We start from the raw sequence: 15,586 nt of genomic DNA on the forward strand, positions 1-15,586 counted from the left end.
CTTCACATGAGCAGTTGCTTCAAGGCACACAGATAACACTGCTCGCATGAGAATCTCACTCAACAAAACCACGGTCCATGCTCTTGAGATACCCCAAGTGTCCCCAGCTGCAGTGAAGGGATGAGAATGGAGGGGAAAAAACCCATGGGAATCAAAAGTAGAGGATGAAGAACAAGCACTTATTTACTAATATGCAAGACTCATTCAGTTCAGACACTTCCTGCTCTGCTCAGCAAGTAGTGATGGAATTTTTCCTGTACTGATAGATGTGTACAAATACATCAACCATCACCAGTTTTCACCTAAAAATATACAGCCACTTCCAAACTGATGTGCCTCCCCCTCCCTGCAGCATGTATAAAGGTTTCACTTACCTGTGGACTGTGCTTCCAAGATAAAGGAACCAAAGATAACTAGCAGACGAAATAGCCCATGGCCAGTCAAGGCAAGTGATGATCCTGTGTTGCTCTTTGATGCTACCATTCCATGGCACATCTTTCACCCACCAAGGTTTCTTTTCAAAAAATTTCTGAAAGATCTGGTTGATCAGGAGCACCTTGGTCTAAAAAAAACAGACAAAGCAAGAAAAAATGTTGAGCCAAACACCTACAACATCTGGAGAGGGAGAAGGGAAAGTTAAAAATAAAGAGAAACCTTTTTCATGCTCTAGCACTTAGGAACCTTACTAAGTATTCACAGTTCTCAAGGTAACAGGAGCAGAAAAAGCAATCTTCTACACAGGAAAGACTAAAAGGAGCTGTATTAGAGAAAGACCATAACTTTTCACTCACTGATGTTTCAAATGTGAAGATTGCCTAGCTTACAATTAATTTTAGTTTTTCTTTTCAAGCCAGCCCCAGAGGACAGCATCTGCAGGATTTGTTTCAAAAATTCTTCAAGAGAGCCAGTCTTCCTCCACTCCCACCACTTTTCAGAGGGTCTCTGAGACACAGCAGACTGTCGGATAAATCAATCAAACGCTCCTGCAGCCTCTCCTGTGCCTGGAGAGGCACAGCAATGCTGACAGGCAGCCAGCAGGCAAACACATACTTGTGAGGAGGAATGTAAAACAACTTGCAAACCTCAGGTATAATGACCTGACAGGACAGAGCACAGCAATTAAAACTGCAGGATGTGACACTGCTCATACCTGAGGACTGAGGGATTCATCCGCAGCCTCTGAGGCACTGTCACAGCAAAAACAGCCTTGTACACAAACACACAAAGCACAGCTGGGAAACAGAGAAAGCACAAACTGAGCCCTTACTTTTAATGAAGACCCAGCAGAACACATTTCACCAACCTACTGTAGTGTTAACCTGCAAGGCCTCTAATGGTAAACACACCAACAAATGATCAACCAACCAAAAAACACCCTGGAAAAACAAATCAACCAATGAAATAAAACAACAAAAAAACACCCACATGGAAACACACTTCAATACTTGTATCCTGCTATTCAATACACATCTGAAGCTCTCGGGTGAAAACAAATTTGCCAAAACTAATGGTTTTTACACCTGATAACAAGAATACTTTTAATTCTGAGGAAAACCCCATTCAGCCACAGCTTCTTCAGTTAAATGAATATGCAGATGGAAGGAAGATTAGATTTTTTATTTGGCCAGGTTTCCCAAGGAAATTCAAAACTGCTGGATAATCTCAAAGAGATCTGAGAAGTGCAGAGGCAGGTATTGTACTCTTTTGTACCTTGTGAGGACAAACAGGACATCTGGGTTATCACTCCTACTACTGGGGAAGGCAGAACCTTCAGATCCTTGAGTACTTCCAAGATTAAAGCAATACACCAGCACAGACTAGAGAAACACACGACTCAGCCTCAACTCACATTTCCAATTATTCAGGCAAAACAGTAGATGCATTATGGAAGGGAATATGTAGATTTGTCAATAAACCTGACAGCCATTCTAGTGAAAAGAGGGTTTTTCCCTTAGTTCTACATCACTACTATGCCCATACTTCACAAAAGGGCTATCTTTAAATTTGCATCTTTCTTTTTGGATCTCTCTCAAAGAAAAATTCTTTGTCTGCATACACCCTGCCTTGAAATGTCATTTTGAGATGACAAAGTGTAATGTGTATTGGAGCTGCTGCTACAATAAACTCTGTCTACCCCTTTTGTTTCTTGCTTCATTTGGAGGGGGGGAGAGGAGTGAATCTATCTCACTATGTCTGTAGCACAGCCTATAGATTTCTCATGTATTCCATGAATAAGGAGCCAATGCTCGTTCAGCAAACTTCCACCATGCAGAAGGGAATAAGGATACTTTCACTTACCTGCTAGAATACCTTCAGCAGCAATTAGACCATGGAATGAAAAAAAAATACTCCATGTGAAGAAAGCCAAGCCAGGTAATCTGTTAATCTGCCCTGCCCTCTCAAGTCAGGCCTCCTGCATGGCATCTAAGTTCATATTCAGTCAGAAGAGGCCAGTCTATCCTCCAGGCCAACAGATGGCTGCTCTCCTACAAGAGTCACTGCTCTACACAGAATTACAGCTCTGAAAAAGCAGTGCACCATCTTCAACAAATGCCCTTCTGATTAGACCAAGAAAGCTCTGTCCTCCCTATCCCAATTTAATGAGGCCTCATTAGTATAAGAACCTTTGAAAGTACTGCCACAGTATTTTTTAAAGGTGGCCCTCCCTGCCCTTGGAACAATGCATGTCAGGTGACATGATAGCAGCCAGGAGAGGTAGGAAGAGGGCATGCAATTATCACAAAATTTGCTGAGCCACCTGAGAGGTGTGCTACCTTTCCCCACAGGCATTTTCCTCCCCCAAAGAATGCACCTAGGAGTCAGCAGGGCAGTTCTGGTCTCTGAACAGCAAACAAGTTAGAAATATCTAAAACAAGAATATCTTCAGAGGTAATCATTTATTGCTTATCCTTGATTCACTAACAGATTGCTCCAAAGCACAGAACTGTTTTTCTCCTTTCTTTTAAAATTAGATATGGTTTCCACACCTCTTTTTAGCTACCAAGTCACTGGAATCCCAGGTTACCACATATCCTGTCTATTGCAGGCCTGGGGCTGCCACTCCAGGAATGCTGTAAATTGATGGTGCTACAGAAACATCCCACTAAGCTGATCTAGTTTGATGTGGATTTGAAGGAGACACAAGGGTAGCCAGCCCATTCAGTGGGTGCCAGCATAGACAAACCCCTCAGGATTCTTAGGAGACATGGGGTACAGGTACTGATTGTGAGGATCCTCCCTTTGGGCTTCAGTCAAGTTACAAAACTTGTTCCCAGCCTTGACTGTTCCCTGGCAAAATTAGAAAAGAGAGGTTCTGACTAGATAAGAAACTATCCTTTTTTTCCCAGAGGCAAGCTGATTTTAAGGCTATTTAGACAAACATTCAATTCTCTGAAAATTGACTGTTGTTTTAGCACACTCCTTATACCTACAGCTCAGGGAGAAGCAGCTTTTATAAGAGCTCCTCAGGCCTCCTCTGCCTGAAGTTAGCTGGAGTGCAGTATAGATCACACACATTTGTCAGACATACTCCTAGGGGCATAGCTTAACAATTCAGGGGTTTGGGAAAATCAAAGTGTACACAAAGCACTAAGGAACAGGCTGGTTTCTTTAATGGATACTAAGACCAGTAAGGCAGAAGCTGACAGTGACACAAGTATGAAGAGGAAGGACATTTCAGACCCATTTCACATGCCACAGCCTAGGCTGAAGGGTTATGTAAGGATGAAGTTTAAACAAAGATATTTACAAAGATAATATTCAGTACAGCCAGCAGTACCCATAAACACAGTAAGGAGTGGAGGAGATTTTTCTCTGTTGAAAGTATATCAGTCAATAAAGGTGGAGGATTTTTTGCTTTCTTTATAATGTGAACCTTGAAAAACACCTACTAAATATGGATAAGACAATAAGCCATCCTCTATATCTACAAAGTCAATAGTCACACACCCTCTTAGGGAATACTATGAACAAGTGAAGAAGTACCCATTGCTCCCAGCTTAGGGACATCTCCAGCTCTTTCTTCAAGTCTTGGCATCAAGCAAGCTTCCCAGCAATGCTTCAGCAAGAGTCCCCCTGGTAGCATGGCCAGCCCAGCCTGCACAGGGAACAGCAGTTTGCTTCTACATGACGTCCTCAAGCAGACATCAACTCCCACTGAAACCATGCAGGCCAGACCCCCTGCTTGCTCTTACACCACCAGCAGCCCTTTCCAAAGATGACACACTTATATATAGCAGGAACTCTCTTTAAGATAAGCTCTTTGGGGACTTTTGCCATTTATCTTCCAGACCTTCAGAAGCTGCCAACTCATATCCCTTGATCCAAGATTCCTTTGTAAGCATGTGCAAATTTTCACAGGATTACGACTTAATTTTCTTATTTTTCTTATTTTGTCACAGAAGGATTCCTAGGTCCACAGGGAAAAAGCATTCTTTGGAAGGTCATATGCTCAGGACATGCTCTGGACAACCAGAGACTGGACAGTCTGAAGCTCTCTAGTTGCTCAAAATGCCTGGCACAGTTATGTCCTGTGTCACTGTTGTTGGAAAACAGGTCTTCAACCTGAATTCTTCAAAGTTTATTTAGGGAAGTGTTCAGAATGTTTGGAATGCTACTGGCTTGCTTTTAAATACCATACTTGAAACTTAGCAAAAGAAAATTAGCTACCCTCATGCACGTAAGAAATCTCTATTTTATCCACATGATTTCCCCTTCACAGAATAATACTCAGACATTGTTTGCTAACTCTTGAATGCACACAGCAAAGATCTTAGCAGTGGCATGAGTGATGGGTGTGCACAGCACAGCTTTTGAAAAGCTAAGCACAAGTGTTGTTCTTGCCTCATGGTCACGCTGCAAGTGGAGTCTAATGTAAGCAGTGTGGTTTAGAGGATTTAACCTTCACCCTTAGTTGCTGGTTTTGTTGTATCCTTATTTTGCCTGCTTTCAAAGAGCAGCTAAGCTTTAAAGCAAAAAAAGTCATCCTCTTGGCTGCTAAATTTAAAAAAAATACAGAAAAATCAAGTCCAAGTGACAGCAGAGGAAAGAAATCCTTCATTCCACTTACTTTCTGTGGTTAAACCAGTTTAGTTGAAAGCTTTTAAAAACAGAATTGTGTTTTTAACATTTAGGAATAGCATCACAATTCAATTACACTATTCAGTTTAAGTTAGGGACAAAGGAAAAAATGAAAGCCTTTGAAGTTACCTGCAGGCAGTTCAGAAAATTCTTAATAATCTGACTTTTCAGCACAGCCAACTTTCAATTATTCAGGATAATCGGAAAAGGTGGAAGAGGAAAGGAGGAAATATGAAAAGCCAAACAACATGTAACACTCCTCCTGTCCAGTAACCAGATGATGTGTTTGGTAACTTCATTTTACACCTTCATATTTGAATTATAAAAAGGCAGGTTTCTGCATAGCACAGTCACAGCATAAAGCAGATAGGCAAACTGCACATATTCCCTGCTATAAAGAAGAACCAAGCTGCTTATTCTGGACATTGGAATCAGTACACACCCTACTGCAAACAACCCCACTGCTGAAGTGGAATCTGAATAGTTGGATTTCCTTCCTCATTCTCCAACTGCACCGAGGGTTTGGCCTATGACCTTCACATTTGGCTATTTCTTTCATAGAATTGTTTTGATTTAGCTTTTACCTGCTCTCTCCCACAAAGGTTTCTAGAATATTTCTTTTAAATTTTAAAATGTTAAATAAAAAAAAAAATCCCAACGAACTAAACCAACAATTGGTGATGCACAACTTCCATTTTCAAGAGAGAGCATTGGAGTTTGCACAGAAAGAAGCCTGCTGGACAGGGTGAACTCTGAAATTCCATTTTCATCTCTGATAAATGGCAAGTACCAAATTCTCCACAGACTCACTAAGGCACACCCAAGCTTTAAGCCAAGGAACTGGATTTTTCACTACTGGATAATTAGTACCTTACAACTGATAAAGTCACACCAATATTCCTACCTCAAGTGAATAAACCTGCAAGATTCACCAATTTGCACAGCCTACTGCCCAGCTTCCTCCTCTCTACCCTTCCTGTCACAGGCTAAAGTCCTTTTGGCACCTAGATCATGCTTTTGTACCCCTCCCTTGTTTGCCTCCTTATCTCACTTGATGCTCCTCTAACCATTCTGAGGTTAGCCAAGCATATTTTCCTGTGGGCTGATTGCAAGGAGCACTTCCTCCAGCTACTCCCCTTCCATGCTGGGTGCAAGCCTTTGTATACCAGCTTCCTCCCTGCTGCAGCCCAAAGCAATGGACAGCAGCTTCAAAGATACTCCTGCGGGGACCAAACAAGCTTCAACTCCAACACTCCTTTTAAAGGTAAGTAACAAGGAAGGAACACTTTCCAAGGTGTGTGCTTCCCAAGAAGAGGTGCAAGATTACCAAGGGGAAAAGGGGTGGTATTCAGTACCTTTCACTGTCCACTGAATGATGGAAATGCTCAAGTCAGTGTGGATTAACAACTGCCAAGCATGGCTCGGTTTTCATTCTTACAAACAGCACTCATACTTTTAGAAACAGAATGAGAAACAAAATACCGGAAACAGTCTCAGTATTGTGTGATCCTTCCCCATTTCCCTGTACTGTGGTTGTCATGACATGTCTGACACATTCACAGAAGATTCCAATTGTATTATTTTAATAAAAAAAAAAATCCAAGTTTCCTTGCTTTGGTAAGCCCAAGAGAAAGCCCTAAATATCATTAGCTCCCCAGATTTTAAGATGTTTTCGTTACAGTAACAGAATTTCACTGGAAATTTTTTCTGCTTTACTTGGGAAGAGGAAGATAAGAGATCAAAATCCATTGTCCTTCCAAATAAGGAAGAAGTTATGGGCAGGCTGTGAACTTCCAGGAACCAGTAAGAAGAAAAACAGAGCTGCAGAGGAGCAGTGAAAGAGTTAGGTTAATGCACACAACTCCTATGTACTGCAGATTTCTGTACTATTACAAAAATGCTTATAGCAGTGGGATCATGTCAACAGTGAATGAAAAGAAAACAGTTATTTTTAAAAAAAGTGCCGGATCTGCTTTAAAGAATTATTTTTTTTTAAACATACTGTCATCTATGCAATCTATGGGAGGAACTAGAGATTGTGGAAAACAAATATCTCACAATCTGTCTCGGTTTTGGTTTTGGGTGATTTTTTTGTTGTTTGTGGGTTTTTTTAAAATGTCTTTATTTGGAAAAGTATTCCCTTTAGAAACCATTGTTTCAGCATTTTTTCCCCTGCCGCACTGCATCGGAAAAGCTAGGTTTCATACTTTCAGCTTTAATCAGTACAACAGCACATTTACAGAGGACCATATGCACAAAATGTTCCAGAATGCCTTCCAAAAATAATAAGTCCTAAAAAAGAAAACTCACAGTAAACTGGAATGGCTTCAGGGAAGGAGAATAAAGAAAATCCGTGCAAAGGCAGAACTTCTTGTAACCACATCCAAGCTTGAAATGTTACTTTCAGTAACAGGGTTGACAAAGAAGCACTGGATTGCTAAGGTCACTTGTATATCCAGGATGTTATTCTCATTTATGCAGCTATCTTAATCTGTTTCAGAGAATGAAAGCCTGTGTACAGTAAAGGCTTATTTTATAATCCCTCACTACTAGAACATGCCTCTCCCTATCCTGACCATTTCTTGCGCTTTCATTTCAACTAATGAGGCTAAAAGCATCAGTCTGCTATACATGCAGCTGCAATACCACCAGGTTGCACAGCCACTTGAGAGGACATCCATTTGGAAGTCTTTTTCCTATCAAAGTCCTCTAAATATAAACTTCAGTGAAGCAGTCTGACATTTAAGTAAGGAACTATATTAGGAGATGAAGGAACTCTTACATTTATTCCTAAAAGCACAGCTGTGAGACACAACTCAAGTTTAAAATTATTGTATTTCCCAGATATAAAAATATCCACTATACAGAAGTACCATCCACTTTCAAGGAATGGCAGCAAATATTGTACAGTGCCTGTTATTTGTATTCCACCTGATAAAGAAGGTTCTCAGCAAGAGATGTGTTGTTGTATCAGAAGATTCCAGGCTAACAAATCCCTAACGTTTCAATGTCCGCCAGCACATAGATCTTTTCAGAGATAAACACACACACACAAAAACACCAAAAAATAAGACTGTCCCTTAAGTCCTCTGAAAATTTAATCTTCCAACAAGATAGATTATTGACCAAACCAAAAAAGTTTTAAATTCTGGTTTTGGCCTTAAGACTGCATTTGGGACTCTAACACAGAAGAGAATGACTTAAATATGTCTTGATAAGGCAGGCCTTCAAAAGGTCTCAGCACTGTGGCTTGGTTTTGCATCCATTAGCCCACTATTTTTCTTTACTTTTGTTTTCTAGCAGCTGTAAAGTTGCTAGATGTTTCTTACTGCTTTTCCTTCTTGGGATGCACTGTGCTAACAGCACAGATGCACTTGTACTGCCACAAACCCCTCACTGTGGCAGGCATCCATCCCAGTGGCACTGGGCAGGTTTTATTCCACAGTGCCACATCACTCTTGCCAGTGTACAATGAAAAAAGAAAAAATTTTGCATCCCCCTTCAATCCCCTTGCAATTCAGAGCACAGGACAATGAGCACAGTGCCTGCACACAGACCTGCTGCCGGTGTTCCCGGCAGGTCCCCAGCAGAGCACCCTCACCAGCAGCAGGCACAGCCCACACAGACTCCACCCCAACAATCTACATGAAGATTTCGGACTTCAGGCAAGTTAACATAAACGAATTTCAAAAGTCAATAGGACCAAGAGAAGAGGTGGTGGGGAAAAGGAGCCCAGACAGTTTGCTTTCTTTTAAATCATCCTCACAATTACCAGAATTACTCACAGAGAAGACACATCACTATGCAGAAGACCCTCAGAGTCTTTTTTCCTCTAATTAGTTTCCTTCAACAGGCTACACTTAACTTGATTTTCTTACAAGGGATCAGTTGCAATTACATTCTGATTTGAGCAGCACAAGCTAGAATAATCAAGTCAGACAGACACTCCAAGAAGGATAATGGCTTATTACATGTCACAAGGGGACATACACACACCATGATGAGGCTAAGTGCTCCAAGCAGAATCCTCGGGATAGATCCCTTACCAGCAGAGTACCAAACCATCATCTGAGACCTACAACCATCATACAAAGATGGTGTGTTAAAGATTTAGATTTTGTGTTAAAGATTTCCACCATCAAATTGGGGTGGGAGAGAAGCATGCCAGAAAGAAGTGTAGAGAAGTAAGAGTTTGCAGAATAAAACTTTTCATAAATAAAGTTGTACCTCAATAGAAGGTCAGTTTAAAGCTTCAATTTCTTCCTCACCTGACTCAGTGACATTTAGACTTTACAAAGCACGGCTAGCAGAGGAAAAAATATTTAAAAAAATAAGTCACTGTTAGCTGGAACTAGGGTAGTCTGGAAGTGGGACACAGGATCCTCTGGTCTGCAGCAGAGGAGGGAGCACAGCCAGTCTTCTGCACCACCCTCTAAGTGTCAGAGGGATCCCCATTCCTCCACTGCCCAGGGAGGGGCCTCTGTCAAGCTGTCATCAAACTCAAACAAAATGTTAAGCAAAGGATCCAGAGGCAGCGAAGGAACACTGCCTGAGAGTAGCTGCTCATCTAGCAGCTCTCAGCACCTTGTTCATATAGTAGGAATGGTTTCTCACCCTTTACTGACCTGCAGTCTAGGCCACCTCTTGTCCATCAGCATCTCCCCTTTGCAGAGCAAGCTGGGGTTGTCCCTCCACACTTACAGGCTACCCAGGATGGAGGATGACCCTTGCTCCTGAGTGAACAGACACCCCCATGCTGCTGCTCCCACACCCACCTCGCAGCTAAACATCCCCTTTGCAACAGTAATGAAATTTTTGGGAACTTCTGGGAGAAACTGGGCCCTTGCACAAGGTCAGCTCTGGGGCCAGTGGAAGCAGCAGCTGAGGAAACACTCCCACCTCAGATTTGCTGCCAAGGACTGAAGTGTCTGAAAGCACTCTCTGGCTTAAGCAAGCAGCCCACTATGCTGGGCCAAGAAATTGTACAGGCTTCTTGCTCCTAAAACCATCTCCATTTTCAATCCACATTGAAGTGTGGAAAAAATCATTTACTATAGATAAAGATACTCTATATCGAAATCATTCCCTTAAATCATGGATCCAGCATCATGGTTTCCATGCAGATTAAAAGCCAGAAAGCTGGGTGAGAGTGCTCCAAAATAGCCAAAGGTAACAGTCTTATTAGAGTTAGAGGCAGGCAAATGAAATCAAAGCCAAAAGAGAGGGGAAAGTTACACAAGGCAGAACAGCAAGAGTCAGCAAAATGCTCAGCAATAAATGTTACAGCTTTGTGCAGGGCTGCAAAGTGGTGCTGCACACAAGCAAGAGCCACGCACATGCCCGTGCTAGGTCAGGGGATACACCCAGAAGTCAGAGCATACAGGTTATTTAATCTTCTATGCCTCACTTCGGCTGTTTTGCTAGACCACCTAGGACTCCAAAAGCACAGCTAGGCTTTGTTTAGTCTACCTCAAAACTCTAGGGAAAACCCTTCCAAAGATCATATTCCCTCCCAATACTCAGAATGTGTGAAGACAAACTCTGGATAAAGCCACAGGCAACACCTTTCCACCAGGGACAGAACGCAGATGTAAAGCATCCTGCTATTGACCTGAGCACTTGCTTCCCTGCCCTTCTCCCTCAGCCAAGCACACCACTCCCAGGTGCTGCCTGCCTCCTGGCTCCAGGCACAGTCCTCCACACCTGAATGGGCCAGCTACCAGGCAAGCATCCATGAAACACAAGCAAGAAGACAGATTATGGAGTCTTTTGGATTTCTACTTTTTTTTTTACTTGTCCAGCATACTTGTATTCAAATGTCAACAGGCTGCACACATGAACATGAAAGATTCCACACATGCTGTCCCAGACACCTCCATGCCTTGCTCCTCTTGCACACACAGACCTGAAAAGTGGAAGATCCTTCCCCATTCCCTCTAAAAAGTGCATTTTAGAGGAGGAATATTTAACTCTCTGCTATCTGAAGGTAAGGAATAAGTATGTCAAGCAACCAGCAGCTAAGTGAACAGTATATCCACTTGGGAAGCAGGTCACTCCCTGCTTTGCTTGGGGTTTTTGAGGTGTCTCCAAGTACCCTCCGTGAGTACACTGAAGCCATAAAACTATTTCTCAAGAAAAAACATTCTAGTGAATGTGACCAGTGACCTCTACCCAGCCTCATGGGAAAAGCTCAGCAACTCCAGTTTCAACTGCCTTTAAAGGAAGACTGATTCTATTATTATTTTTTTCCAGACATTTTGCAAATAAATATGAAGGTCCTGCCACAGCCAGTAATCCTCAAGCAATTTCCTGACGCTGGAAACAAGGTTCCCTCAGACTGAATTGATTAAATAAAGGTTATTAGAATTAGTATAAAGCAAGCTTGTTTAAAAGTCCTGCTCTTCATGTTTTTACCTGTAACACAGTGTTCCAAGCAGCAGGACAAAGAGATCAGCTACAAAAGCTTACAACATAACAAAATCAATATGCAAGACCCACCAAAGAGTAAGAAGGTGATTTACAATTACTTTCAACAGCATAAGATTTTCATGTTCATTTAATCTATTTTGAAATGAGTTTCTCAAAGGGTATGCACCTTTTTATACTGTACTCTTAAGACTGGATTTGTTTTCCCCATTTTGTAAATCTGATATGTGATTTAGTCTTTTGAGAGTCAGAAGTTGCCATAACCAAAGCTGTTTTGCTTTTACCTCTGCAGTTTAAGGATTTGCTGCAAAACAACTGGTTAAATCTATTAACACCATCTCTTTCAGTGTTACTAATTTCCTTTTCCTCTAAAGCCAAACATTCTAAATAAAACCCATACAGAGATAAGTGTTAGTTTCTACAAATGCTACACGTATGTAGAGGAATGCAAACAGCTTGACATCAGGATCAGACGCTCAACAATTCTCTGGCATCTCTTGAACAGACAAGAGGAAGTAAAAGGAAGTAATGACACCGGTGCAACAGTTTAAAAGAAACAGAGCAACCATTTAAATTGAAGCACACTTTACCAATAAAAGGTCCTGAGTCTTGCAGAAAGGTCTAAACATCAACATCAGACTAGCAAGAGTCTCCAATGCACAGGTTAACTGAGCTTCTTGTTCTTATCCATAAGAAAAAAATACATTATGCAGAGTTCCTGCACAGGAACTGACCAGGAACAGGGGGGAGGGTTGGTGGTTTTATTTTAATAATCTCACTTCTCTTCAGTATATGCAGAGTAACAACTGTTAAAAAAAGACAACAAAACATCAAATGTCACCTGTAGCTCCACCTGTAAGGTTCAGAGAGAGACTGTATTGCACTAATGTCACAGCAGCTATATCCATAGGAGCTGGTGGTCTGTCACTTGCAACTATCTGGATGTCCATTGACATCTTTTAAAAAGCCACTTGCAAGCTTCATTTTGTGAAAAGACTAGTCTCTGCATATTTTATACACATTCTAACTCACCTAGAGCTGCTTTTCTAGGTGAGCCAAACATTGCATTTAACAGCTGTAAGGAACAGTTGGCTCTGGATAACAAAGGATCTCCATTTGTCTCTTGCACATCAGGGTCTGCTCCCCTCATGAAGCAGAATCATCCTTTCACATGCAGAGGGAAGTGGGGGGAGGACAAAGACAAGCCTGCATTGTGGAAAATAAATAGCTCCACTAAGGCTCCACAGGACACTCCAAGGCTCATTTTGGGGAATCCACCCTTCTGACAGCATACTACAGAGCACAATAGCTATCAGAAGCCTTTTCTCCAACACTCACATACCCTTTCTCTAGCAACACTGCCACAGCCTCCACCTCCAAGTCCTGCTCCTCAGAGGCCCTTGAGTATAGCTGCTGGAACTCACTGTAGAGGCTGCTTCACAACATCCTTGAAAATTAAAAGAAATCCTGGAGAAATGCTACTGTGAGCCCTTTTGAAAGGTAGGAACACATGGTGGTAAGGACAGAACTCAACAACGTACTTCTGAGGGACCAAGGTTAAGCTTCATCATCTCTGCCAAGAACAGCCATGCTTTATTTACATCAAAGGCATCAACAGTCTTTACAAGCTCCTTGCAGACAAATCAAATCTGAAAAAGCTAATTATATTTAGGCGACATTTGCTACAAAATAAGTGAAATTGGGCAGGAGTTTAAGCTCTTTGAGGAAGCAGTCCTACTAATAAATTTTTATTTCTGACCAAGGAAAACTATTGCATTTTGTCACTAGACCAGCAGCAAGTTTCACTCTCAGAAGTCATGACATAAAAGATTACTCTTCCCCAAAGGCAAAGGCCCTCAGGAGTGAGGCCTTGTAGAATTACAGGTACAACCTCAACACAACCATCATCAAGGGAACGCTATTCCTTGCAAACACTGAAAGCACTTCCACCAGCAAGGAGAAATGCAGAACAGGTGACAGTCTGCAACATCAATAGTTCCAAGATGCCTGACTCAACATTTTTGCTCGCTTTTTTTCCTGGGGAAATAATCTTGACTTCCTAACTGCAGGAAGGACTTCTGATCTGATGGGAATGAAGAAATGGAGAAAAGAAAGAACTGGCCTTGTGAGAGGCATGTCATCTCAGAGCACAGCAATGCTCAACACCCACTACACATTCCTCAGAACGGGCTACAGAGCTCACCTGCAAATCAGTCAAGAGATGAGAGCACGCAGAGGGATCCCAGCTCCCTTCTACAAGTGTTCACCCAAAATGCAGAGGGTCTGAGTTAAGACCAATGATAGTAACGTGAAAGAGATTGCAACAAAAGAAGGATGTACAATCTATAGTGAGACTCTGACTTTGCAGAAGACTAAAAATAAAAGCTGAGGAGGAGATTGAAAAAGGGGACATGCACATTACTGCCTTAATGTCATCAATCCTGGGAAGGTCTGGTTCCTGACATTAGCTGAAGTTCAGAGTTGAAACGATTTTTTAGATATTAACCCAAGGCCTGCAAACACCTTCATTTCAAGATGCAAAAAGGAATCCTTGGCTTCTTCAGCCAAGAAAATTATTAAATCCCCATTTCTGAGACAGATTTTTTCCCCTCCACTACTGTAAGTCAAGAAAAAGTAAGAGGGGGGGAAGGGTATCAGGAATGAAAGTCTTAAAGAACTTCAGAGAGGTGATTAACATAATCAACACTTCTTTTTAAAACCACACCTGAAGTGTAGGTGGCCTTGTATAGGTGTTTACCAAGACTCAAACCAGAGCTCTAGAAACCTTCTGGAAAGGTGTTGGCTTACCATCAGCTGAATAATCCAATTATGTTGACTTGAGAAATGTCAGGCCTATCCCCAGCAATGCCTAGCTAAATCCCCTCACCTGCAAGTAGTGAGTAGACTTTAGGCAAGCCTGCTATTTCACCAGAATCAAGCTGGAGAAGACTAGTCTTTAAATAGCATAAACGTGGGCAACAAAGGCTGCAGCTACCACAGGTTTCTTTGGTCTGTTTTTCTACAGCTGAAAGCTGAGACACATTTTCTGAAATACATGACAGCCACATGCTTCCTTACAGCAGGCTCTTCTTGCCTTACATGGAAAACATTTCTTGTAAGACACAGAGGAAGCAAAGGTTAGATCAGATTTTAGTTGTGGGATCTTTTCATGCTGTGCAATAAAAAGCCCACTGATCTCATACTGCTTCCCCCTCTGCTGCATATGCTCCTCCCCCTCATACAATGAAAGCCTCTTGGCTGAAACATCATTTCCCATCCCTTCCCCTTAGCATGCTTTTTAACATCCTTTTTCCTACAAAACAGCTAGCTGTTGTGACTCGCTGCAGAAGACCCTGCAAAGGAAGAGCTGCAGACAGGAAGCCTGGGGCACATGCCAAAGGATAAACTTTTGCTTTCAGACAGGTATGTGACTAGGCAAAAAAAGCCCTACACAAGCACTTCTTGCCTCATTAACACTTGCAGGTCAAAGACAAGCAGAAATCGGAGCCTACAAATCAGGCCATGCTGTGCTAGGTGCTGTATAAACACTGAATAAAAAAAAAAACAAGACCACTGCTAAACGGATATCTAAGCTACCATCACGTGGAGAAAAAATACCTCTTTAATCTGTGCGATCACTGGTCCCAGAGATCTTAACTCTCACAGCAGGTTCTTGCTATATCACACCCAAAGAAATACAGAACTCTACAGCAAGCATGCAATAAAATCTACACCACGCCCGTTCTTAATGCTTTCTTTGTTCACTACAGTTTATTACTCACTACAGTTCAGAACATTGAAAAGGAAATTAAAAGGTCACTCAGATACGTGAGCTATTTCTGTCCCAAATATGCCAATAATTTGACTCAGTAGCAAGAATCAAAGAGCAAAACTTCATGAAAACATGTTTTCCCTCAAATTCTTGTCTGTAAATATTTAAACCCCTTTATATTTTTGTAGCTACAGTTACTGACATGAGCTTGATATTTATTGATTTATAAAATTACATTTATGAAAGGACTAAAAACTAAGACTTTCTTTGCCAATGGCTACCCTCTCCAGTTTCCAGCTCTTTTCCTTC

The 15,586-nt window shown here is 41.7% G+C and overlaps 1 protein-coding gene across 2 annotated transcripts in view; it reads right to left on the minus strand.

The window, feature by feature from the left end:
* Positions 1 to 15,586, minus strand: part of SUSD6 (sushi domain containing 6) — a 93,378-nt gene that overhangs the window by 46,556 nt on the left and 31,236 nt on the right. For both annotated transcript variants that reach the window (XM_066551842.1, XM_066551843.1), the window contains one exon: positions 375 to 562. In XM_066551842.1, the coding sequence (XP_066407939.1) occupies positions 375 to 495 (121 nt within the window). In that variant the 5' untranslated portion in view covers positions 496 to 562. The remainder of the gene's footprint in view (positions 1 to 374; positions 563 to 15,586) is intronic.

Source organism: Molothrus aeneus, chromosome 6, assembly GCF_037042795.1.
Source record: "Molothrus aeneus isolate 106 chromosome 6, BPBGC_Maene_1.0, whole genome shotgun sequence".
NCBI classification, from domain to species: domain Eukaryota; kingdom Metazoa; phylum Chordata; class Aves; order Passeriformes; family Icteridae; genus Molothrus; species Molothrus aeneus.